Source organism: Theropithecus gelada, chromosome 20 (genome assembly GCF_003255815.1).
Source record: "Theropithecus gelada isolate Dixy chromosome 20, Tgel_1.0, whole genome shotgun sequence".
Lineage (NCBI taxonomy): Eukaryota > Metazoa > Chordata > Mammalia > Primates > Cercopithecidae > Theropithecus > Theropithecus gelada.
The window spans coordinates 64,743,453-64,765,852 of NC_037688.1; the positions used below are offsets into that span (position 1 = coordinate 64,743,453).

The 22,400-nt window shown below is 45.0% G+C and overlaps 2 protein-coding genes and 1 long non-coding RNA gene across 6 annotated transcripts in view; 1 reads left to right on the plus strand and 2 right to left on the minus strand.

The window, feature by feature from the left end:
• Positions 1 to 3,132: 3,132 nt before the first annotated feature.
• COQ7 (coenzyme Q7, hydroxylase) lies at positions 3,133 to 15,273 on the minus strand. 3 transcript variants are annotated; one of them, XM_025370480.1, is made up of 7 exons: positions 15,139 to 15,273; positions 10,468 to 10,646; positions 8,938 to 9,052; positions 7,091 to 7,230; positions 5,012 to 5,080; positions 4,244 to 4,322; positions 3,243 to 3,259 (listed from the first exon to the last, which is right to left on the minus strand). In XM_025370480.1, exons 1-6 carry the CDS (start codon positions 15,209 to 15,211, stop codon positions 4,245 to 4,247), a joined length of 654 nt encoding a protein of 217 aa, XP_025226265.1. In that variant the 5' UTR covers positions 15,212 to 15,273; the 3' UTR covers positions 3,243 to 3,259; position 4,244. The 3 variants fall into 3 exon arrangements, with proteins under 3 accessions (XP_025226264.1, XP_025226266.1, XP_025226265.1); XM_025370479.1 differs by having other exon boundaries at positions 3,133 to 4,322; XM_025370481.1 differs by lacking the exon at positions 15,139 to 15,273 and adding an exon at positions 14,869 to 14,965 and having other exon boundaries at positions 3,133 to 4,322.
• LOC112614187 lies at positions 15,185 to 20,129 on the plus strand. The gene is made up of 3 exons (XR_003117049.1): positions 15,185 to 15,323; positions 18,834 to 19,067; positions 19,988 to 20,129. It is a non-coding gene; the product is annotated as an uncharacterized LOC112614187 (long non-coding RNA).
• Positions 20,130 to 21,233: 1,104 nt separating this feature from the next.
• Positions 21,234 to 22,400, minus strand: part of TMC7 (transmembrane channel like 7) — a 69,879-nt gene continuing 68,712 nt past the window's right edge. Inside the window, exon 16 of one of the 2 annotated variants that reach the window (XM_025370617.1) lies at positions 21,234 to 21,421. In XM_025370617.1, coding sequence (XP_025226402.1) covers positions 21,356 to 21,421 — 66 coding nt within the window. In that variant the 3' untranslated portion in view covers positions 21,234 to 21,355. The remainder of the gene's footprint in view (positions 21,422 to 22,400) is intronic. The other variant, XM_025370618.1, reaches the window with a different exon arrangement.

A 22,400-nucleotide genomic window follows, 5' to 3' on the forward strand; every position in this document is an offset into this window, starting at 1 on the left:
ACCCAGTAGTTAAAAATCAACTCATAACTTAGAAACTGATATTATTCATAGATTCCAGACATTGTATAGAAGCACACTGTGAAACTCCCTGCCCTGTTCTGTTTCTCTCTACCAGTGCATGAAACCCCCGTCACGTATCCCCTAGATTGCTCAATCAATCACAACCCTTTCATATGAAATCTTTAGTGTTGTGAGCCCTTAAAAGGGACAAAGACTGTGCACTCGGGGAACTTGGATTTTAAGGTAGTAGCTTGCAAATGCTCCCAGCTGAATAAAGCCCTTCCTTCTACAACTTGGTGTCTGAGAGGTTTTGTCTGTGGCTCGTCCTGCTGCAATCACAGGTTAGGAGCCCTGTACAAGGACTGTAGACAAGGTATGAGGCCAGTTTCTCCAAGAAATATTTTTTTGGCTCTGCAAGTCAAGCTTGATTCCTTAAAGGGAAGCACACCCTTCTATCAGAAACTGATAAAACAACCAGTTTCTCCAATTGTGTCCTGTTGCAAAAGAAAGTGGATTCTTGTTGCACTTACACAAGTAACTACATTGCCATAAGAATACTCACAAATAGTTTCCAAATTCTAGAGAAACCAGCAGAGGAACAAATATGCTCCAAATTTTTTTCACAGGAGTATACTTTACTCAATTGTTAAATGCTGTAAATAGTTCAAAATAAAAGTTTTCTTGACTCTGAAAAACAAAAGATCGACAATGTTTTAAGCAAAAAATTAAACAGATTACCTGTTTTCTATTAGTTCAGCCCATTCAGTTAACTCTTGTTCTGCCTGATAAATTCATGAATATTTCAGCTCTTCATGAGTCCTGAATATTTTTCCTTTATTCTTTTTTTTTTTTTTTTTTTTGAGACGGAGTCTCGCTCTGTCACCCAGGCTGGAGTGCAGTGGCCGGATCTCAGCTCACTGCCAGTTCCGCCTCCCGGGTTCACGCCATTCTCCTGCCTCAGCCTCCCGAGTAGCTGGGACTACAGGCGCCCGCCGCCACGCCCGGCTAAGTTTTTGTATTTTTAGTAGAGACGGGGTTTCACCGTGTTAGCCAGGATGGTCTCGATCTCCTGACCTCGTGATCCGCCCGTCTCGGCCTCCCAAAGTGCTGGGATTACAGGCTTGAGCCACCGCTAATATCACAATCTAAAGATATTGGAAATCTGCATTTAAGAGCACCTAAGTTCTATAGCAGATTACAAACCATCTTTTGAAGAGGATCAAAACAAGACTACGATTGTCTGTGAACGACAAGATGTCTTTAGACAGTCTCAGTCAAAAACACGATTGACAAATTTCATTATTTCTGTGGTTTACAATAACTTAACATAATAATCCTAATTCAAATTGATATAATATACTCAGATATTAGAATTTTAGAAATCTCATACAATTTTGGAACACATATTAATGTTATTCACTAAAATGTAACCTGAAGAAGATTAAACATTATTTTTATTTTGGCAATCCCATGTAATTAAACATGTCAAATAATCCAGGGGCCCTCTGTTGGCATCCAAAAGTTAGGGGTCAAAAAAGACAATCTTGAAGCTAAAGTTTGATTTGGGGAAGCCTACTGAACATGTTAAAGGTTTAAAACACTTGATACTATAAAATGGAATTCCAGGTTATCATTAGCCAAAATGATGACTCAAAAACTTTTTTTAAAGGCACAAAACCTTTACTCATTAAAAGGGAAGACAACTTTCCAAACAATTTGTCTCTTGCCTTTCCCTTCTTTTTTTGGTAGTTTATTTGCAAGGCAAACAAAAATCTTTCATTATCCTTTACTATTACATAAAAATCTTGTTCAAGACAGTCAAATTTCATCCTTGCATCAGTCTACTATTAATGTCATCCCCAATTTTTAGTAATACCTTATAGATAAATCTATCCAATCTTAACTAGTTTGAACATGAGGTGAGATTCTTGTAAACCTTTTATAACCCTTTACAAATTCTTGTTAAAGAGCAGACCAGTGCCTTAAGAAAACCTTGTTGTGCTTTTATTTCAAGGTTCAATTTACAGAAAAACCAAATAATATCCCTTTGAATTTAATCAGTATGTTCACACAGAGCATTTATTTTATAAGATTAATTTTTACAAACCATCCACAACTTGTTCAAACCTTTAGGTTTATCTTATCTAATTTCAAACAAACACCCAGCCTTAATTTATTACAATTATGATGCGTAGACTTTCACCCAATTACATAAAATTAAATTCACTCTTGGTTGAGGAAGAGAGAGAGGTAGCAGAGGATTAATCCAAATGATCCTGGTGTCCACTACCCTTCAAAGCCAGACCCTGGTGGGGCAAGTCCTGCCAAGTCATCAGGTGCTGATTAAACACAGAGGACTGGGTAGGAGGCAAATTCCTAAAATGTGGTTCTTTCCCAGAAACATCTTATAATCTAGTTCAGCGCCTTGCAGCTCCAACTCACACCAGAATCACCTGGGAGCTTCTGAAACCATTCTGACCCTGAACTCCACCCTAAATAATTCAAAACTGTTGGTCCACAAACTGAAGAAAAAAGTTTAATCTCCATGGGACATTCTAATGGGCAGCCAGAGAGGAGATCCACTGATCTAGGTTTTTCATACATCACTTAAAAATTTGCAAATTATAAAATATTTCATTAAAGTATGAAAATTTGAATCAGTTTGGGTTTTTTTTTCCGGGGGGGGGGGGGCAAAAGACCTTAAGGAAAAGATAAGATTGTAATTCAATTTCACAAATAATCCACAACTTAGTATAGTCTTTGATGGAAGCAACACGCCCGTCTTAGTCTGTTCAGGCTGCTATAACAAAATACCACAGTCAGTCGGGTGCGGTGGCTCACGCCTGTAATCCCAGCACTTTGGGAAGCCTAGGCAGGTGGATCACGAGGTCAGGAGATCCAGACCATCCTGGCTCACACGGTGAAACCCCGTCTCTACTAAAAACACAAAAAAATTAGCCGGGCGTGGTGGCGGGCGCCTGTAGTCCCGGCTACTCGGGAGGCTGAGGCAGGAGAATGGCATGATCCCAGGAGGCAGAGCTTGCAGTGAGCCGAGATCGCGCCACTGCACTCCAGCCTGGGTGACAGAGCGAGATTCTGTCTCAAAAAAAAAAAAAAATACCACAGTCTGGGTGGCTTATAAACATCAAACATTTATTGCTCAGTCCTAGAGGCTGGGAAGTCCGTGATCAAAGTGCTGGTTGATGTGTGCTTGTGAAGGGTCTGCTTCCTCAGAGCCCACACCCCTTGAAGTCTCACACTGTGGAGAGGATGAGGTGTCTCTCTAGGACCTATCATAAGGCACTGATCCCATTCATGAGGGCTCCACCCTCATAACCTCACACTTCCCAAAGGCTCCACCTTCTATCAACTTGAGGGTGAAGATTTCATCATATGAATTCTGGGGAGACATAGACATCCAGACTATAGCACTCTCCCAAATTCAGAACGGAAACGATGGTCTTTGACTTACTTGATGGACTTCATAGTTCTGCTTGGCCAATCTCAAATACTCTCATGTTTCCAATTATCTTTTGTTATCAGTAAACCAAATTGTTTTTTCTCCTAAAGATTCCCGTTACATTATTAATGATTTCTCCTTGATGTTTTAGGAGAAAATGAGCCTGGTGAAGTGGCTCACACCTGTAATCCCAGCACTTTGGGAGGTAGAAATGGGAGGATCACTGAGTCCAGGAGTTAGAGACCAGACTGACAACATAGTGAGACTTCGCCTCTACAAAAAAATAGAAAGAATTAGCCAGGTGTGGTGGTGCACACCTGTAGTCCCAGCTACTTGGAAGGCTGAGGTGGGTGGATTGCTTGAGGCTGGGAGGTCGAGGCTGCAGTGAGCTGTGACCCAGCCTGGGCAAGAGTGAGACCCTGTCTCCAAAAAAAAAAATGTGTGTGTATATATATATATATATACACACACACACACACACACATATGTAAAAGAAAAACATGTATATAAAAGAAAATTAAGTATGAGACCAAACAAGGTTCAGCTTCGTTTGCTGTGACTTGAACAAGGCTGGTGACCTGTTGGTCTCATAGCAGAAAACACAACCCAGAGAAAAATCAACACTGCAGTTTTGTTTTGTTTTTTTTAAAAAAGAAACCTTATAATTTAATTAACAAAATTCACATTGCACAAAAGTACAATGATAACTGTACACTTGTTTCTCTGCAAATGTCACTTGGTAAATTACTGTCATCTTTTACAGGCAGGCATAACTGGACACACTTTACAATCTTTCTGATAAATATATCGCCACTTTGCATCCAGCTTGGATAACGCTCTTCAGGACGGCATAGGCTGGAGCCTGTTAAAAACAATAAGCAAACAAAGAAACATGTTTTGTGCTCATTTTTGGTTGTAAGATTCAGGGCTGGCAGGGCAGGCTTTGGATTTCTCGGGATAAGAAACAGATCTAAGGAACAATTCATTTTAGTTTCGAAGAAAGCTATTCAAAATGTTGGAATGCCTCTGCTACTGCCAAAGCATTGGAGTCATCCAGATTCTCACAGAAAAGGAAATGAAGCTCCTGGGAGGCCAAGGCAGGCAAATCATCTGAGATCAGGAGTTCGAGACCACCCTGGCCAAAAAAGCGAAAACTCGGTCTCTACTAAAAACAAAAAATACAAAAATTAGCCAGGCATGGCAGTGTGCACCTATAATCCCAGCTACTCGGGAGGCTGAGGCAGGAGAATTGCTTGAACCCAGAAGGCAGAGGCTGCAGTGAGCCAAGACTGCACCACTGCACTCCAACATGGGCGACAGAGTGAGACTGCCTCAAAAAAAAAACATTCCTGGGGAAAACGAGAAGGGATAATGCGTGAAAGGAGATTCCCAATCTGGAGCAATAACGCATTTCCTTGCTTTTTGTCAAAGCAACATCATTGGTTTTCTCTCCCTTTGGCTGTCGCTTTAAAATTTATTCTTCTGGGAACAGAAACCTCAACCTCCCAAATAAGGAGTCCCAAAGCAGAACAGGTAACAGTAGGGCCCTACCAATTCGGCATCATGTTCAAGGCCTGTGTCATGGTGCTCAAGCTCTTCATCCCGAAATTTCTTTATCACCTGGTTAAATAAAAAGACACCAAAGCAAGTTATCCTTCCAACTCTCCTACTGTTCCATTTCATTTTGGAGGCTAAAGCCTCTTATTATGGCCTAAGACAGGGAGGCCAGCTTTTCCTCTAAAGGGCCAGGGAGTAAATACTTTGTCCCAACTACCCAACTCTGCCACTGTAACCAGAAAAGCAGCGGGAGACAAGCAAATGGACATGCTTGTGTTCCAGTAGAAGTTTATTTAAAGAAACAGGTGGCTGGCCACAGGCCATAGTTTGCCAACCTCAGATTTAGACTCTAAAAAACTAAACAGTTCCCTTATTTGCTGTAGAAAATTATCTCAGGATATCTATTCATTTATTTAATCTAAAGGGTTCCTGCTCACAGCATCTGCTCTGAATCTACCAATGATAAAGAAGTGGGCAGGGTGCGGTGGTTCACGCCTGTAATCCCAGCACTTTGGGAGGCCAAGGCAGGAGGATCACCTGAGGTCAGGAGTTCGAGACCAGCTGGTCAACATGGTGAACCCCCATCTCTACTAAAAATACAAAAATTAGCTGGGCATGGTGGTATGTTCCTGTAATCCCAGCTACCTGGGACGCCGAGGCAGGAGAATTGCTGGAACCCAGGAGGCGGAGGCTGCAGTGCAGGTGGAGACCACTGCACTGACAGAACGAGACTCCATCTCAAAAAAAAAAAAAAATGAACAGCACCAGGTGGTGTGGCTCACACCTGTAATCTCAGCACTTTCGGAGGCCGAGGCAGGAGGATCACTTGAGCCCAGAAGTTCAAAACCAATCTGGGCAACAGAGAGAGACACTGTCTCTACAAAAAATTCAAAAAATTAAAAATAAAAGAAGTGAACAGGACAGGGCTCAAGAGACAAGGGTTCTGGCCAGATGTGGTGGCTCATGCCTATAATTCCAGCACTTTGGGAGGCCGAGGAGAGAGGATCACCGGAGCCCAAGAGTTCAAGACCAGCCTGGAAAACATGGTGAGACCCCATCTCTTAAAAAAAAAAAAAAAGGCCAGGAGCAGTGGCTCATGCCTGTAATCCCAGCACTTTGGGAGGCCAAGGCGGGCGGATCACCTGAGGTCCGGAGTTCGAGACCAGCCTGACCAACATGGAGAAACCCCATTTCTACTAAAAATACAAAATTAGCTGGGTGTGGTGGCGTATGCCTGTAATCCCATCTACTCCAGAGGCTGAGGCAGGAGAATGGTTTGAACCCAGGAGGCGGAGGTTGCTGTGAGCCAGATCACGCCACTGCACTCCAGCCTTGCCAATAAGAGCAAAACTCCGTCGCAAAAGAAAAGAAAAAAAAATTAGCTGGGTGTGGTGGCATGTACCCGTAGTCCCATAGCTACTTGGGAGGCTGAGGCGGGAGGATCACTTGAACCCAAGAGTTTGAAGATGCAGTGAGCTATGACTGTGCCACTGTACTCCAGCCAGGGCAACAGAGCAAAATCCCATCTCTAAATAAAAATTTAAAAAGACGGCCGGGCGCGGTGGCTCAAGCCTGTAATCCCAGCACTTTGGGAGGCCGAGGCGGGTGGATCACGAGGTCAGGAGATCGAGACCATCCTGGCTAACATGGTGAAACCCCGTCTCTACTAAAAATACAAAAAACTAGCCGGGCGTGGTGGCGGGCGCCTGTAGTCCCAGCTACTCGGAGGCTGAGGCGGGAGAATGGCGTGAACCCGGGAGGCGGAGCTTGCAGTGAGCCGAGATCGCGCCACTGCACTCCAGCCTGGGCGACACAGCGAGACTCCGTCTCAAAAAAAAAAAAAAAAAAAAAATTTAAAAAGACTAAGGAGACAAGGGTTCTAGTCCCAGCTCTGTCTGTGCTATATGGCCAGGGCAGATGGGTTCACCTCTCTGTTCCTCAGTTTGTTCACCTTTAAACTGAGGCTCTAAACCCCCATCATCCCCTAACAATCTCTAGTATGTTTTCCTCTTACCCAATTGCTATCTGCCCTTTTCTCCTTGAGCAGCCCTGTTTTAGAGCATGGACAAATACCTGAAGAAGTTCCTCGTATTTTTCAGGGTCCTCCTCCATCAGCTTCCTGATCTGGTTGTTGTAGTGATGTGCTATGCTCTCTTCCACCGCCACGGTGCAGGCCATTGCACCTTCCTTCCCGAGCAAGGCAGTCCCTGCCCCTGGGATTGTTAAACCCAGACCAGAAAAGAAAGAAGCAGATATGACTGGTAAAGGAGATCATCTGTGGCCAGGGCTTCTCAACCTCTGCACCAGACACTGGGCTGGGTCATTCCTTGTGTGCCCCATGCATGGTAGGATATTTAACTGCATCCCTGACCTCTACCAACTAGATGCCAGCAGCGTCAACTAAGTTTTGACAACCAAAACTGTCCCGAGGGCTGGGCGCGGTGGATCACACCTGCAATCCCAGCCGTTTGGGAGGCCGAGGTGGGCGGATGACCTGAGATCAAGAGTTCGAGATCAATCTGGCTAACATGGTGAAACCCTGTCTCTCCTAAAAATACAAAAATTAGTCGGTGTGGTGGTGGGCACCTATAATCCCAGCTACTTGGGAGGCTAAGGCAGGAAAATCGCTTGAAGCTGGGAGGTGAAGGTTGCAGTGAGCCAAGATCGTGCCACTGCATCCAGCCTGGGTGACAGGGCGAGATTCCATTTCAAAAAAAAAAGTCCCTAGATATTGCCACATGTCCTCATCAGGGGGGCAAACTCACCCTGAGGGAGAACCACTGTTTTAGGAGAGACTGGATCCCAGTGTTAAACCTGGAATTACATAGTAAGAAAAGCCATTCTCTTTTCAATGCTGTTTTATCCTGACCGTGGCCAAGAGAAAGTCAGCATTTGGGGTGAATATACCTTTGATCTTTTATATCATTTATTCTTCTCCCTTTTTTAAAAGAGTGAACAAACCTCAGGTTGAGAATCTTTGTCAGGGAACAGTATTTGGCTGCAATTGAATTATACTAGCTTTTTTTTTTTCTGTTGTTTATTTTTATCGTATTTTCTATTTATAATACTGACATTAGGCCAGGTGTGGTGCCTCACACCTGTAATCCTAGCACTTTGGGGAGGCCACAGAGGGAGGATGGCTTGAGGCCAGCAGTTTGAGACCAGCCTAGGTAACATAATGAGACCCTATCTCTACAAAAAAATAGACCTGTGCGTGGTGGCATGTGCCAGTAGTCCAAGCTATTCAGGCTACTCAGGCTCAGAGGCTCAGAGGCTCAGAGGCTGAGGTGGGAGGATCACTTGAACCCAAGAGGTTTCAGTGAGCTACAACTATACCACTGCTCTCCAGCCTGGGCAACAGAATAACACCCTGGCTCTATTTTTTGTGTTGTTTTGTTTTTTGTTTTTTTTTGAGACAGAGTCTCGCTCTGTGGCTCTGTCGCTCTGTCACTAAGACTGGAGTGCAGTAGGCCGATCTCGGCTCACTGCAACCTCCACCTCCGAGGTTCAAGCAGTTCTCCCACCTCAGCCTCCCAAGTGGCTGGGATTACAGGCCTGCACCACCACACCCACCTAATTTTTTGTATTTTTAATAGAGATGGGGATTTCACAGGTTGGTCAGGCTGGTCTCGAACTCCTGACCTCATGATCTGCCCGCCTCGGGCTCCCAAAGTGCTGGGATTACGGGTACACGCCACCACGCCCGACCTTTTTTCTTTTTAAGTACTGACATTAAGATTCTATCTTAAATAAATTTAAGCCACACACCAAAAAAGGTAGTCAATTTAACTCTGGAAAAATACGAAGTAAACAGAATGAGGTCGTAAGAGGACATAGCAAGAATTGTGAACATGATACCTGAAGGATGTAATCATCCTAGATCCCCAAGCTTGCATAAGCTCTTCTAGAGAGACACGTACCCAGTGCAAACCCCAGCACGTTCCAAAAGGGCATCAGAACTGTCGGCCGGACCCTGAACGTAACCATCAACTCACTGAACTTTTTCAAATGGTCCTTTTCTTGATCCCACATTTTCTGTAAGAAACATAAAAATAAAGACATGCAAGAATTCCACAGAGGCCTCCCACTCATCCAAGCAGCATACAGGAAGCAAAATAGAAACGGAGAAAATGATGGGAACTGCTGTCTCTGCCATTCCCCTCAAAACGTCAATGGAAAAAGTAAGACATCAGAGTAAAGGAATCTTTGACAAGGAGAAGATAGCGCCGAGAATACAAAACAATCTATTATCTCAATTCCAGGTAAGACTGCCATGAGCTACAGTTCTAGCGGAAGTCTCTCAGGCCCACAATGTGCCTAGTAAATAACAAGGGTCCACACGCATAAGAAAAGACATGTTTAACCCATTTCAAAATCAGGAAGGCAGAACATTAGCTGTTGTATAATTTCCTTCCAGACTACTAGAATAGTATCATCTTGTTGTTGTTGTGGTTTGCTTGTTTTGAGACAGGGTCTCACTCTCTCACCAAGACTGTAGTGCGGTAGCAAGCTCATGGCTCACTGCAGCCTCAACCTCCAGGCTCAAGTGATCCTCCAACCTCAGCCTCTCAAATTAGCTGGGATCCTCCAACCTCGGTCTCTCAAATTAGCTGGCTAATTTTGTTCTGTGTGTGTGTTGGGGGTGGGAGATTTGCTGCTTTTTTTTTTTTTGAGACGGAGTCTCACTCTGTTGCCCAGGCTGGAGTGCAGTGGTGCAATCTCAGCTCACTGCAACCTCTGCCTCCCAGGTTCAAGCAATTCTCCTGCCTCAGCCTCCCGAGCACTGGGACTACAGGCGTGCACCACCATGCCTGGCTAATTTGTTTTGTATTTTTAGTAGAGACAAGGTTTTGCCTTGTTGGCCACGCTGATCTCAAACTCCTGACCTCAGGTGATCCACCTGCCACAGCTTCCCAAAGTGCTGGGATTACAGCTGTGAGCCACTGCACTCAGCTAATTTTTGTATTTTTTGTAGAGACGGGGTCTCGTCATGTTGCCCAGGCTGGTCTCAAACTCCTGGGCTCAAGCAGTCCATCGGCCTCGGCTTCCAAAGTGCTGGGATTACAGGCAGGAGCCACAACACCCGGCCCCAAATATTATTTACATCAGAGGAAGAAGGGAGAATGCTAGCTACGGCTAACACTTAGATGGCACTTCCTAAGTGCCAGGAGCCGTCAAAGAGCTTTATGCAAGCAATTCATTCAATCCACACAATCCCTGTGAAGGACACACTATGACTGCATACCTGTCTATGTACTCTATGTCTCTGTGCTTTAGCCATAAAAAGAACAATATGCTTTTTGCTCTCCATCTCCAAGAACCAACTTTCGCTCTCCTGGAGACAATGGCATCTCCCTGGGGAACGCCTGACCTCCCGTGATTCATTACTTGAAGGCCTTTGGATCTGCCCATTCGGTAGACCAGGGTGAGGGAGATGAAGAAGCACCCACCTGAATGACTGGCCCGACGCTTGTCCGACCCAGGACGGCCATCTGCCCGGCATAGATGCGGTTTGCTCCATATTCGCCCGCATGATCCACCCGGATTATTCGATCCACAACTGCCCGATTGATATTGTCTAAGGTCATTCCTGAACTGCGAAATCTGACAATGATCCTTCTTCCATAAGCTGAAATGCAAGTTTATTCTTCGTTATGTTCAGGTAAAATCCAGATGTTCCTTTTACAGACAGAAGAAAGGGCACTTCGGGATGGAGGTCACAAACGAGCTCCCCGTGGGCCAGGCATGCCCATAAATGTACTCTGTTTAACCTACAGTGTTAAAAAAGAGGATTCTACCTAAAGATCTGGATTTCTGGCTTCACTTTAAGTGTATGAAGATCTGGAAATGCTGAGCCTATCTTCTTACCAGGCAGTTAACATGGCAGCCGCTTCTAGATGGGCATGGTTCTCCAGTTCACCGGCCCTCTGGCACATTTCCCCCAGCACATGCTGTACAGGAGAGGCCCATAGAGAGCTTTCAAAAACACGGTGCTCTTCCCCAATCGATCTCTGGGAGGAGGATCTCTGAATTGACATTTTTTAGAAGCTATGTGCGTAAGTCTTTGCTTCAGCCAAGGCTGAGAACCACAGACTAAATTCTCTTAAAACCCACACCTGCCGGGCGCAGTGGCTCACACCTGTAATCCCAGCACTTTGGGAGGCCGAGGCGGGCGGATCACAAGGTCAGGAGATCGAGACCATCCCAGCTAACTTGGTGAAACCCCATCTCTACTAAAAATACAAAAAATTAGCCGGGCGTGGTGGCGGGCACCTGTAGTCCCAGCTACTGGGGAGGCTGAGGCAGGAGAATGGCGTGAACCTGGGAGGCGGAGCGTGCAGTGAGCCGAGACCGCGCCACTGCACTCCAGCCTGGGTGACAGAGCGAGACTCCGTCTCAAAAAAAAAAACAAAAAACCCACACCTGTCCGGGCGCAGTGGCTCACGCCTGTAATCCCAACACTTTGGGAAGCCAAGGAGAATGAATCACCTGAGGTCAGGAGTTTGAGACCAGCCTCGCCAACATGGTGAAACCCCATCTCTACCAAAAATACAAAAATTAGCGGGGTGTGTTGGTACATGCCTTTAATCCCAGCTACTTGGGAGGCTGAGGCAGGAGAATAGCTTGAACCAGAGAGGCAGAGATTGCAGTGAGCCGAGATCGTGCCACTGCACTCCAGTCTGGGCAACAGAGTGAGACTGTCTAAAACCAAGCAAACAAACAAAACAACAGAGAAAAAATTTTAAAACCCCACACCCTTGGGCATTCGATTTTGAGACTAGCCTTAGAGTCTAAATTTCACCTCATTATGGTCCAAAATTAATTCAAAGGAACTCTTATCTTCAAAATGTAAATTCTTCATGACAGATTACATTTTATCTTTAAAAATAAATCTCCTAACCTTAACACTTTAATTATATTCTCTGAGCCTTATATTAGAGTAACTCAAGAGGTTTTTTTCCCTGCAAGGAAGAGTTTTGCAGCATTCTTAGGTGTGTACGGTGTATTCACCTCATTTTGCAGATACGGAAAATAGAAACCTAGGGGTCATTTAGTTTGTAATGGCAGCTTCGATCTGCACTGGTATCACTTTTTGTTTTGAGACAGACTCTGGCTCTGTCGCCCAGGCTGGAGTGCAATGGTACGATCTCGGCTTACTGCAAACTCCACCTTTCGGACTCAGGCAATTCTCCTGTTTCAGCCTCTAGAGTAGCTAGGATTCCAAAGTAGCTAGGACTACGGGCATGCACCATCATGCCCAGCTACTTTTTTGTATTTTAGTAGAGACAGGGTTTCACCATGTTGCCCAGGCTGGTCTCGAACTCCTGAGCTCAAGTAATCCTCCCATGTCAGCTTCCCAAACTGCTGCGATTACAGGCGTGAGCCACCGCCCCCAGTCAGCATTGGTATCACTTTGTAATGTTTTAGCGCTCTTAGGCCGTGACTACCATGTCTTTAATGCATACGTCTTTTCACTTAGGCTAACTTCAACATCCAGCGAATATGTGGAAAAAATTCATTTTGGATACATATGTGGTTCTTTCATGACAAAGGCTTGAGTGTTTTGGACACGAGGTGATGAGGTGGGTTGGTGAAATTTGGGGTGGCTCTGCACTTGAAATCTTCTACCAGATGGGGCTGTAAATGTCACACTTTTAATAAAGAAGTGTGGACGTAAGTTCTGAAGCATAATGACCCAGCTTTGGTCCATTCCTCGGCATGATCCCCTTCATCTCACTGAGCATATCTGACTCAAAAGACGGATAGGCCCGGTGCGGTGGCTCACGCCTGTAATCCCAGCACTTTGGGAAGCCCAGGCAGGTGGACTGCTTGAGACCAGGAGTTCAAGATCAGCCTGGCCAACATGGTGAAACCCCATCTCTACCAAAAATATAAAAATTAGCCAGCCATCGTGGTGCGCCTGTAGTCCCAGCTACTCAGGAGGCCGAGGCGGAACAATCAGTTGAACCCAGTAGGCAGAGGTTGCAGTGAGCTGAGATGGTGCCATTACACTCCAGCCTGGGTGACACAGTGAGACTCTGTCTCAAAAAAAAAAAGAAAAAAAGAAACCAAAAACATGTGTCCCATCTCCAACACTAGCCTTGGGAAAATCAGGATCGACATTTCTTACACATAAAATTGGCAGTAATCATTGGTGACTCATACCTGTAATCCCTGACTTTGATAAGCCAAGGAGGGAGAATCACTTGAGGTCAGGAGTTTGAGACCTGCTCATCATGGCGAAACTCCATCTCTACTAAAATTCAAAAATTAGCCAGGCATGGTGGTGCATGCCTGCAGCCTCAGCTACTTGGGAGTCTGAGGCAGGAGAATCGCTTGAACCCAGGAGGCGGAGGTTGCAGTGAGCTGAGATCGCACCACTGCACTCCAGCCTGGGCAACAGAGCAAGATACTGTCTTTAAAAAAAAAAAAAGGCGATAATCAGGCTCTTTCCTTTTTAAGGGAAAACACATAATAATAAAATTATCTTACTGAGTTATGAGGATAAAATGAGATATAAGAAGCAAAGTAACTTTATAAACAGAAATGATTCTTATTCTGTTATGCTCACTGGCGAACAGAACAGCATTAAAATTCACATTCAACAACCCTCGGAGTTTTGCCTGCATTGCCACACACTTTAAAATAAAATTGAGGCTGGGTGCTAGAAGCTCTCAAATGCATCACTTTACGTCCATATTTTCCCAACGTGTGAAACACGCCAGTGTGGTACCTATGAAATTTTAAGTGGCTTATGGATATGCAATAAATAACCCCATGTAGTAAGGGGTACTCTTTTAAATTCTCTTGCAATCTTTTTTATTTCATTAAGGAAGATATCTCCATTTACAGCTGGCATATCCTCAACACCTTTCCAACACTTGCTAATTTCCCCTTTGTAACAGAAAGACAGTATTTAATACAATTTCGTAACTTTTTAATTTCAGTTTTTTTTTTTTTAAATAATTACTCATCCATTTGTGGCAAGTGGCACTGGCTTCCCATTCACCAGAAGGATTTCGTTTCAAGGAAATTAATTTAATTTTAAAATGGGACAGGGCTATACAAAAAAAAAAAAAACACATCTAGTAATCAAAAGTTCAAGCAGTATTGCCATTAGGCAAAAATCCCGAAGGTGGTACACAGTAATTTAACGTTGAGAAAACGACCTCATGACAAATTTTTTTTTTTTTTTTTGCGGAGGCTGGGGAGACAAAGTCTCGCTCTGACACCCAGGCTGGAGTGCAGTGGTGCAATCTCGCCTCAACGCAACCTCTGCCTCCCGGGTTCAAGTGATTCTCCTGTCTCAGCCTCCTGAGTAGCTGGGATTACAGGCACCTGCCATCACGCCCGGCAAATTTTTATTTTTAGTAGAGGCGGGGTTTCACCGTGTTAGCCAGGCTGGTCTCAAACTCCTGACCTCAGGTGATCCTCCAGCCTCGGCCTCCTAAAGTGCTGAGACTACAGGCCGGAGCCACCGCGCCCGGTTTCATGACAATTTTCTAAGGCAGCACAGATGAAACAAGGAAAGCAGGAACCACGATCCAAAACCATGTCTCTCTACTCCAAATTCGATGATCCTTCTACTACACTGATGGCTCTCAAAGTTTACAGTGCATGCAAATCACCTAAAGGGCCTGTTCACAGACCACAGATACCGACCAAGTAGGTCAGGGTGGGGCCCGACAATCTGTATTTCTAGCGAGCTCCCAGAAGTAGCGGAGGCAGCTGGTCGCCGGGCTACACTTTGCCTGGCAAGGCCCTGGGCAAAGACCACAAAAAGAGAGACTCCCTGAGACGCTAAATTTTCAGTGTCGCCAACTGTCCTCGACTCGGAAAGCTGGCTGCACCTGCCGTGACATCACTGCACAGGTGTGCCATGCGTCACTCCCCAGGCATCACTGCCGAAACCACCCCCGTCCTCCCGTCACTCTCGCCACGAACTACAGGCCCCGCCCCGCCCGCCAGCGCCCCGTAAGCTGAAGGCACGCAGTCGCGCTCCGTCGCAGGCCTGTGACGTTACGAACGTCTCCCCCGTGACCTCTTCGACCCAAACCTCAAGCGAAAATTCCCTAGCTTGCTAGCCCAGCGCAGGACTGTGACTGCGCGCATCCCTTTACCTGAGAGCGACCGCCGGGCGCCCGGGCGCAGCCGCCACAGGCAGGGAGCCGCCGCCGCCCCGGCGCAACTCATTGCCGGCACAAAAGAGCAACCACTTCGTTGAAAGGAGCGGGCCAATACTGCCCTTGGCTCGGACTGATGACGCACAGCAGACGTAAGGCAGGCTCAGCTTGCCCGCGCACCGGTGGGAACGCCCCCTAGCCCCGCGCTAGGGGTTGGATTGGTTAGATACGACAAACAAAAAGATTATATTGGATGGGGTCACTATCAATCACTCGCAAGACCAAGGAAGCCAAGGCGCCTTGGGTTGCCAGGGAGATGAAAATGCTAAATTGCTGTTTCAAAGATCAGGATAGGGTTAGTGATTTCTCACCCAAGTTCCTGGGAAAGAGGATCATGAGGGAATTACTTATTAACAAGGCACGGTATTTCCTGCTTTACCTACGTGGAAGGAGGTTTTTTTTTTTTTTAGTTTGTATCCTATATCCACTTTAAAATAGTAAGCCTGGGCAACATAGCGAGACCCCGCCTCTACAAATAATTTTAAAAATTAGCTGGGCGTGGTGGAGCACACCTATAGTCCCAGCTATTCGCGGGGCTGAGGCAGGGGAATAGCTCGAGCCCGGGAGCTCGAGGCTGCAGTCAGCCGTGATCCTGCCACGGCACTCCAGCCTGGGCCCTGTCTCAAAAAATATATATATATGTAATATATATATATAATATAAATTATGTAAATTACATGCACCACATGGTTAATGTGTTATATAATGTTGTCTCTATTGGTGGGCTGAAAGCCAACTTTAAACTTCTCCCCAGTCCTTTTCTCTGTTTTCAGATTTTCTACAGAGAACATGTTTTATCTCTGGGATCTACCTTACTGTATTGTGTGCATGTGTGCATGTATATTTGTGCAAATTGGAATTTTTTGGGAAGGGAGGGGAAATTTAGCAACATACTTTAAAAAGATCATATAATACAGCAGTCTTAGGAATCTACTCAACAGAAATAATTTTTACATGAGTAATGTACATGAGGGCAAAAATCAAAGATGTATGTCTGCAAGGATATACAACGTTTAATATTGGCACCATCAGGGGGCTGGAAATGGGAGAAGGGGGCTTTCACTTTCTACTTTACACCCTTGGATTATTTATATATTTTATCCAAGTTTACTATAAAATATTTTAAGATGCAATACAATTGTAAAATTATTGAATTCAAGTTTTTAAGTTGTTTTTATATCACTCTAGTGTTCACATTGACACACCAGAATAATTTAAAATTATGATTAACCCAAATACTACTTAGTGAGGATGTTGTAGCACTCTCATGTAAAACTACTGGGATTCTGAATCTGGCTCTCAAAAGCCTTAAAATGTTCAAAACCTTTGCTGTAATCCCTCATCTAGGTCTCTGTTTCCTTTTTTGTTTTATTTTTTGTTTTTGTGTTTTTAGACAGAGTTTCACTCTGTCACACAGGCTGGAGTGCAATGGGGAGATCTTGGCTCACTGGAACCTCTTCCTCCCGGGTTCAAGCAATTCTCCTACCTCAGCCTCCCAAGTAGATGGGATTACAGGTACACACACCACCACGCCCAGCTGAGACTGGGTTTCACTGTGTTGGCCAGGCTGATCTCAAATTCCTGACCTCAAATGATCCTCCCACCTTGTCCTCTCAAAGTGCTGGGATTATAGGCGTGAGCCACCACGCCTGGCCTAGGTCTGTTTCTAAGGAGAAAAAATGTTGACAAAGATTTATAGATGTGCCCGTTATTTATTACTGGGAAAATCTGGAAACAAAATGTTAAGCAACAATTGAATATCAAAACATTATGTCCGAGTGCAGTGGCTCACACCTGTAATCCCAACACTTTGAGAGACTGAGGCGAGAGGATCACTTGAGCCCAGGAGTTTAAGACCAACCTGGGCAACATAGTGAGATCCCATCTCTACAGAAAATTTTAAAAATTAGTCAGGCATGGTGGTGTGTGCCTGTGATCCCACCTACTTGTGAGGCTAAAAGGATCACTTGAGCCCAGGAGGCTGAGGCTGCACTGAACCATGATCACACCACTGCATTCCAGCCTGGGCGATAGAGTGAGACTCTGGCTCAAAAAAAAAAAGAAAAAAAGAAAAAGATCTAACTGTATGATATTATGTAGTCCATTGAAATGTTTGTAAAAGCTTTTAATAACAGGAGAAAACACTATCTTTAGATTCTTCAAGAAAACACATATGGCCGGGTGCGGTGGCTCACGCCTGTAATCTCAGCACTTTGGGAGGCTGAGGCGGGCAGATCACGAGGTCAGGAGATCGAGACCACGGTGAAACCCCATCTCTACTAAAAATACAAAAAATTAGCTGGGCGCAGTGGTGGGTTCCTGTAGTCCCAGCTTCTTGGGAGGCTGAGGCAGCAGAATGGCGTGAACCCAGGAGGTGGAGGTTGCAGTGAGCCGAGATCGCACCACTACACTCCAGCCTGGGCCACAGAGCGAGACTCTGTCTCAAAAGAAAAAGAGAAAAGAAAACACATATTAAGTGAAAAAGAAATGAGAATACCAAAGTTCTTTCCTTCTTTCTCTATCCTACTTCCCTCCCTCTGTACTTTCTATCTTAAAAGGAATTTTGCCAAGATTAACAGGGGTGCCCATAAATGGTACTTTTTAACTTTTTGTCTCTGTTGCTTTTGATGTTCTCTGTATTTGCTATAAAAAACAAGTATTTTTCTAATGGCAAAACAAAATTTAAAAAACAAAAATGCATACTATTCCCTAATTCCATCCCCCTACCCCTCAGATTATCCATTAAAAATTAAAAAAAACAGTTTCCGCCAGGCATGGTGGCTCATGCCTGTAATCCCAGACTTTGGGAGGCCGAAGTGGAAGGATCACTTGAGGTCAGCCGTTCCAGACCAGCCCAGCCAACAGGGCAAAACTCCATCTCTACTAAAAGTACAAAAATTAGCTGGGCATGGTGGCACACACCTGTAGTCCCAGATAGTTGGGAAGCTGAGGCAGGAGAATCACTTGAACCCAGGTTGCAGTGAGCCGAGATCACACCACTGCACTCCAGCCTGGGCAATAGAGTGAGACTCCATCTCAAAAACAAAACGAAACAAAACATGCACATGGCCGGGCACAGTGGCTCACACCTGTAATCCCAGCACTTTGGGAGGCCGATGTAGGCAGACCACCTGAGGTCAGGAGTTTGAGACCAGCCTGACCAACATGGAGAAACCCTGTCTCTACTAAAAATACAAAATTAGCCGGGTGTAGTGGTGCATGCCTATAATCCCAGCTACTCAGGAGCCTGAGGCAGGAGAATTGCTTGAACCTGGGAGGCGCAGGTTGCAGTGAGCCGACATTGCACCATTGCACTCCAGCCTGGGCGACAAAAAAAAAAAACACACACACACACACAGACACACAAAACCCAGTTTCCAAAATTTCAGGGAGACTGATTTGAGTAATAATACTATTCTGGTCTCCTATTTAGCCAGTTCTGCATGAATTAAACTCTTTCTCTGTTGCAATTCATCTGTCTTGATGAATGGACTGTATCCAGGCAGCGGGCAAAATGAACCAGTTGGGCAATTACACACATATACCCTCCTTGGCTTCAACAGAGCCAAGGAGCTTTAAAAGCACTCATCTGAGGACTACATTCAACACTTCTTTCTTCTCTCTCATTTTAGGAAAAGGCAAAGAGCAACTTGACAAACTGTTACAGTTTTCCATCATCACTTGACTGCTGACAAGAAGCCTCTTTGAATTCCAGTATACACGATCACATTTTAAAACCTTCAAGACACCATTTAATCAGGAGTTGTAAGGCACGTTTGTTAGAGAGAGCTGCACTTTAAAAATTACACAGACATCACCTGAGGTTATTAAAGTTATCAAAACATATAAAAACCTTCAAGTAAGAGGTATGCATATTAGCAGCATTTAACTAAAATTATATCAGTTAGCATATTTCAATATCACTTTTATAATAGGGAAAAAAAGGCGTACATTTTTGTTCATCACACACACACACACACACAAATAGAAAACTTGAATATCATCAAGCCTGGTCACAGTGAAAATGTTATATATATTAATATAAAGGCACTGGGCAGAAATGTTTACAATTACAATTTGTTTTTTTTCTTTTCACCTATCTTTTTTTTTTTTTTTTTTTTTTTTTAAATAAGATAGGGTCTCCCTCTGTCACCCAGGCTGGAGTACAGTGGCACGATCTCGCTCACTGCAGCCTCCACCTCCCAGGTTCAAGTGATTCTCATGCCTCAGCCTCCCAAGTAGCCAGGATTACAGGCACACGCCACCATGCCTGGCTAATTTTTGTACTTTTAGTAGAGATGGGGTCTTGCCACGTTGACCAGGCTGGTCTCAAACTTCTGACTTCAAGTGATCTGTCTGCCTTGGCCTCCCAAAGTGCTGGGATTACAGGCATGAGTCACTGTGCCCAGCAGAATCTATGTTTTTAAGTGAGACTGGAGTGAATCTTTGATTACTCAAAATTCCATGACACCAGTTATTAGATTTAGACGAAATCCGGTGTGTTCAGGGTGGTATGGCCGTAGTTATTAGATTTAGAAACCCATAAACCTTAACAAGTCAGGAAAAGACAAAAAAGCTCATTGGTCTCCCAGTTACAAAAATATCCCACTTTCAATAATACCTTTGTGGAAAAGCAAGAAAATGGCTATAGGAAAGGGACGAGAAGACATCGTTGCTCCTCTGAGTAAGGAGTCAGTCATGTTTGAGTAGTGGAGTGGAGATGGTGGGGAGAATTACTGTTAACAGCAACAGCTTTCTAAAACCTGCACCCAACTTTAAATTCCAGGCTACTCCCCAGGAAACGTGTGGAGCCAGTGAAAGGAAGAAAAACAATGGAAGGAAGGCTTGAAAAGTTCATTACAAAACTACAGTGCTTTGAAAAATATTTCAGAGATATTAAAATGAAAACTGATTACATGAAACAATAACTTAAACTTCTGTTTTTCTGTTAAAAGGTTCACACCTGTCCATTTTGGGTAAGCTTACAATGAGGTATTTATTGCATATGGTTTTTGCCATAATGGAAATCTTAAGAGATATTCTACGTTTGTTTTTTTTTTTTTTTTTTTTTTTGAGACGGTTTTTCGCTCTGTCGCCCAGGCTGGAGTGCAGTGGCCGGATCTCAGCTCACTACAAGCTCCGCCTCCCGGGTTCACGCCATTCTCCTGCCTCAGCCTCCCGAGTAGCTGGGACTACAGGCGCCTGCCACCTCGCCCGGCTAGTTTTTTGTACTTTTTTAGTAGAGACGGGGTTTCACCATATTAACCAGGATGGTCTCGATCTCCTGACCTCGTGATCCGCCCGTCTCGGCCTCCCAAAGTGCTGGGATTACAGGCTTGAGCCACCGCGCCCGGCCTATTTTTTTTTTTAGACAGAGTTTTGCTCTTGTTGCCCAGGCTGGAGTGCAACAGTGCGATCTCGGCTCACTGCAAACTCTGCCTCCTGGGTTCAAGCAATTCTCCTGCCTCAGCCTCCCGAGTAGCTGACATTATAGGCATGTGCCACCATGCCCGGCTAATTTTGTATTTTAGTGGAGATGGGATTTCTCCATGTTGGTCAGACTGGTCTTGAACTCCCCACCTCAGGTGATCTGCCCGCCTCGGCCTCCCAAAGTGCTGGGATAACAGGCGTGAGCCACTGCACGCAGCCACATGTTTTGTGAAATAAAGGCACGTGCATTAAAAATTGTAAGCATGGGAAAACAAACAACCCTTAAAAATGTGGATATGTGTGTTTACGAAACCAGCTTCCAGTCTGTTTGTTATATATTCATGGGCTGGTCTGATTGACAGGCTGAGCTTCAGTCCACATCCCAAAACACTTGTTCACATGAACTCATGGCTCAAATACTACACTACCGTCCCTGCTCTTTCACTCTTGTAAAAGCTCAAACGGCTTGTTGGTTTTTGGTCGAGTCGTCACAGAGTGGCCGGTCCGCAGGCAAAGGCTTGGGTTTCCCCTGCTTTTCTAAGTCACTAAAGCCCTGATTAAGGGCTGGGTTAGGTAAACACAGCTGCACATATGGAAAAGCCTAAACTCCAGAAAAATATATTTTTAAATGTCCACTCAAAACCCAGGTAGACTCTGTAGGCTCAGCAGAATCACTAGGTCAGCTTAGAAGCAACAGGCAGCGCCATCTTCACGCTCAGTCTAGTTAGTTCCTCGTGTCCCTTTGGGCTTCTGTTAGTTTCTGGATTAGGTAGCGCTTGTCACGACTTTCCTAAAAAATAATAGGTTCACATGTGCATTTAATATATTTGGAAACAAATACCATCATTACCTACCCCACTGGCTGAGGATTCTAACCACTGGACTATTGTAATGACCTCTCATCTGGTCTGTCATTGTGTCCGCTCCACAGCCCCTTGTCCACAAAGCAGCTGATCCTTTTTTTAAAAAATGCACAGTACAGCCAGGTGTGGTGGCTCACACCTGTAATCCCAGCACTATGGGAGGCTGAGGCAGATGGATCACCTGAGGTCGGAAGTTTCAGACCAGCCTGACCAATGTGGTGAGAGCCCATCTCTACTAAAAATACAAAAATTAGGCCCGGCGAGGTGGCTCACGCTTGTAATCACAGCACTTTGAGAGGCCAAGGCAGGTGGAGCACCTGAGGTCAGAAGTTTGAGACCAGCCTGACCAACGTGGTGAAATCCCATCTCTACTAAAAATACAAAAATTAGGCTGGGCAAGGTAGCTCACGCCTGTAATCCCAGCACTTTGGGAGGTTGAGGCAGTTGGATCAGCTGAGGTCAGGAGTTCGAGACCAACCTGGCCAACATGGTGAAACCCCAAAACCCCGTCTCTACTAAAAATACAAAACATTAGCCAGGCCTGGTGGCGGGTGCCTATAATCCCAGCTACTTGGGAGGCTGAGGCAGGAGAATTGCTTGAACCCAGGAGGTGGAGGTTGCAGTGAGCAGAGATCACGCCACTGCCCTCCAACCTGGGCAATAAAAGCGAAATTCTGTCTCAAAAAAGAAAAAAAATTAGCCAGGCAAGGTGGCGCACACCTAGCTAGTAATCCCAGCTACTTGGGAAGCTGAAGCAGGAGACTTGCTTGAACCCGGGAGGTAGAGGTTGCGGTGAACTGAGATCACACCACTGCACTCCAGCCTGGGCGACAGAGTGAGAGCCTGTCTCAAAGGAAAAAAAAAAGACTGGCCATCATGGTGAAACCCCTTCTCTACTAAAAATAC

Excerpts from the sequence above, each read along its gene's own strand:
- COQ7 (XM_025370479.1), bottom strand. The coding sequence starts at position 15,211 with ATGAGTTGCGCCGGGGCGGCGGCGGCTCCCTGCCTGTGGCGGCTGCGC. Across the intron at positions 10,647-15,138 it reads CGCCCGGCGGTCGCTCTCAG|CTTATGGAAGAAGGATCATT; the intron begins GTAAAGGGATGC and ends CTTGCATTTCAG. Across the intron at positions 9,053-10,467 it reads GCGTCGGGCCAGTCATTCAG|AAAATGTGGGATCAAGAAAA; the intron begins GTGGGTGCTTCT and ends TGTTTCTTACAG.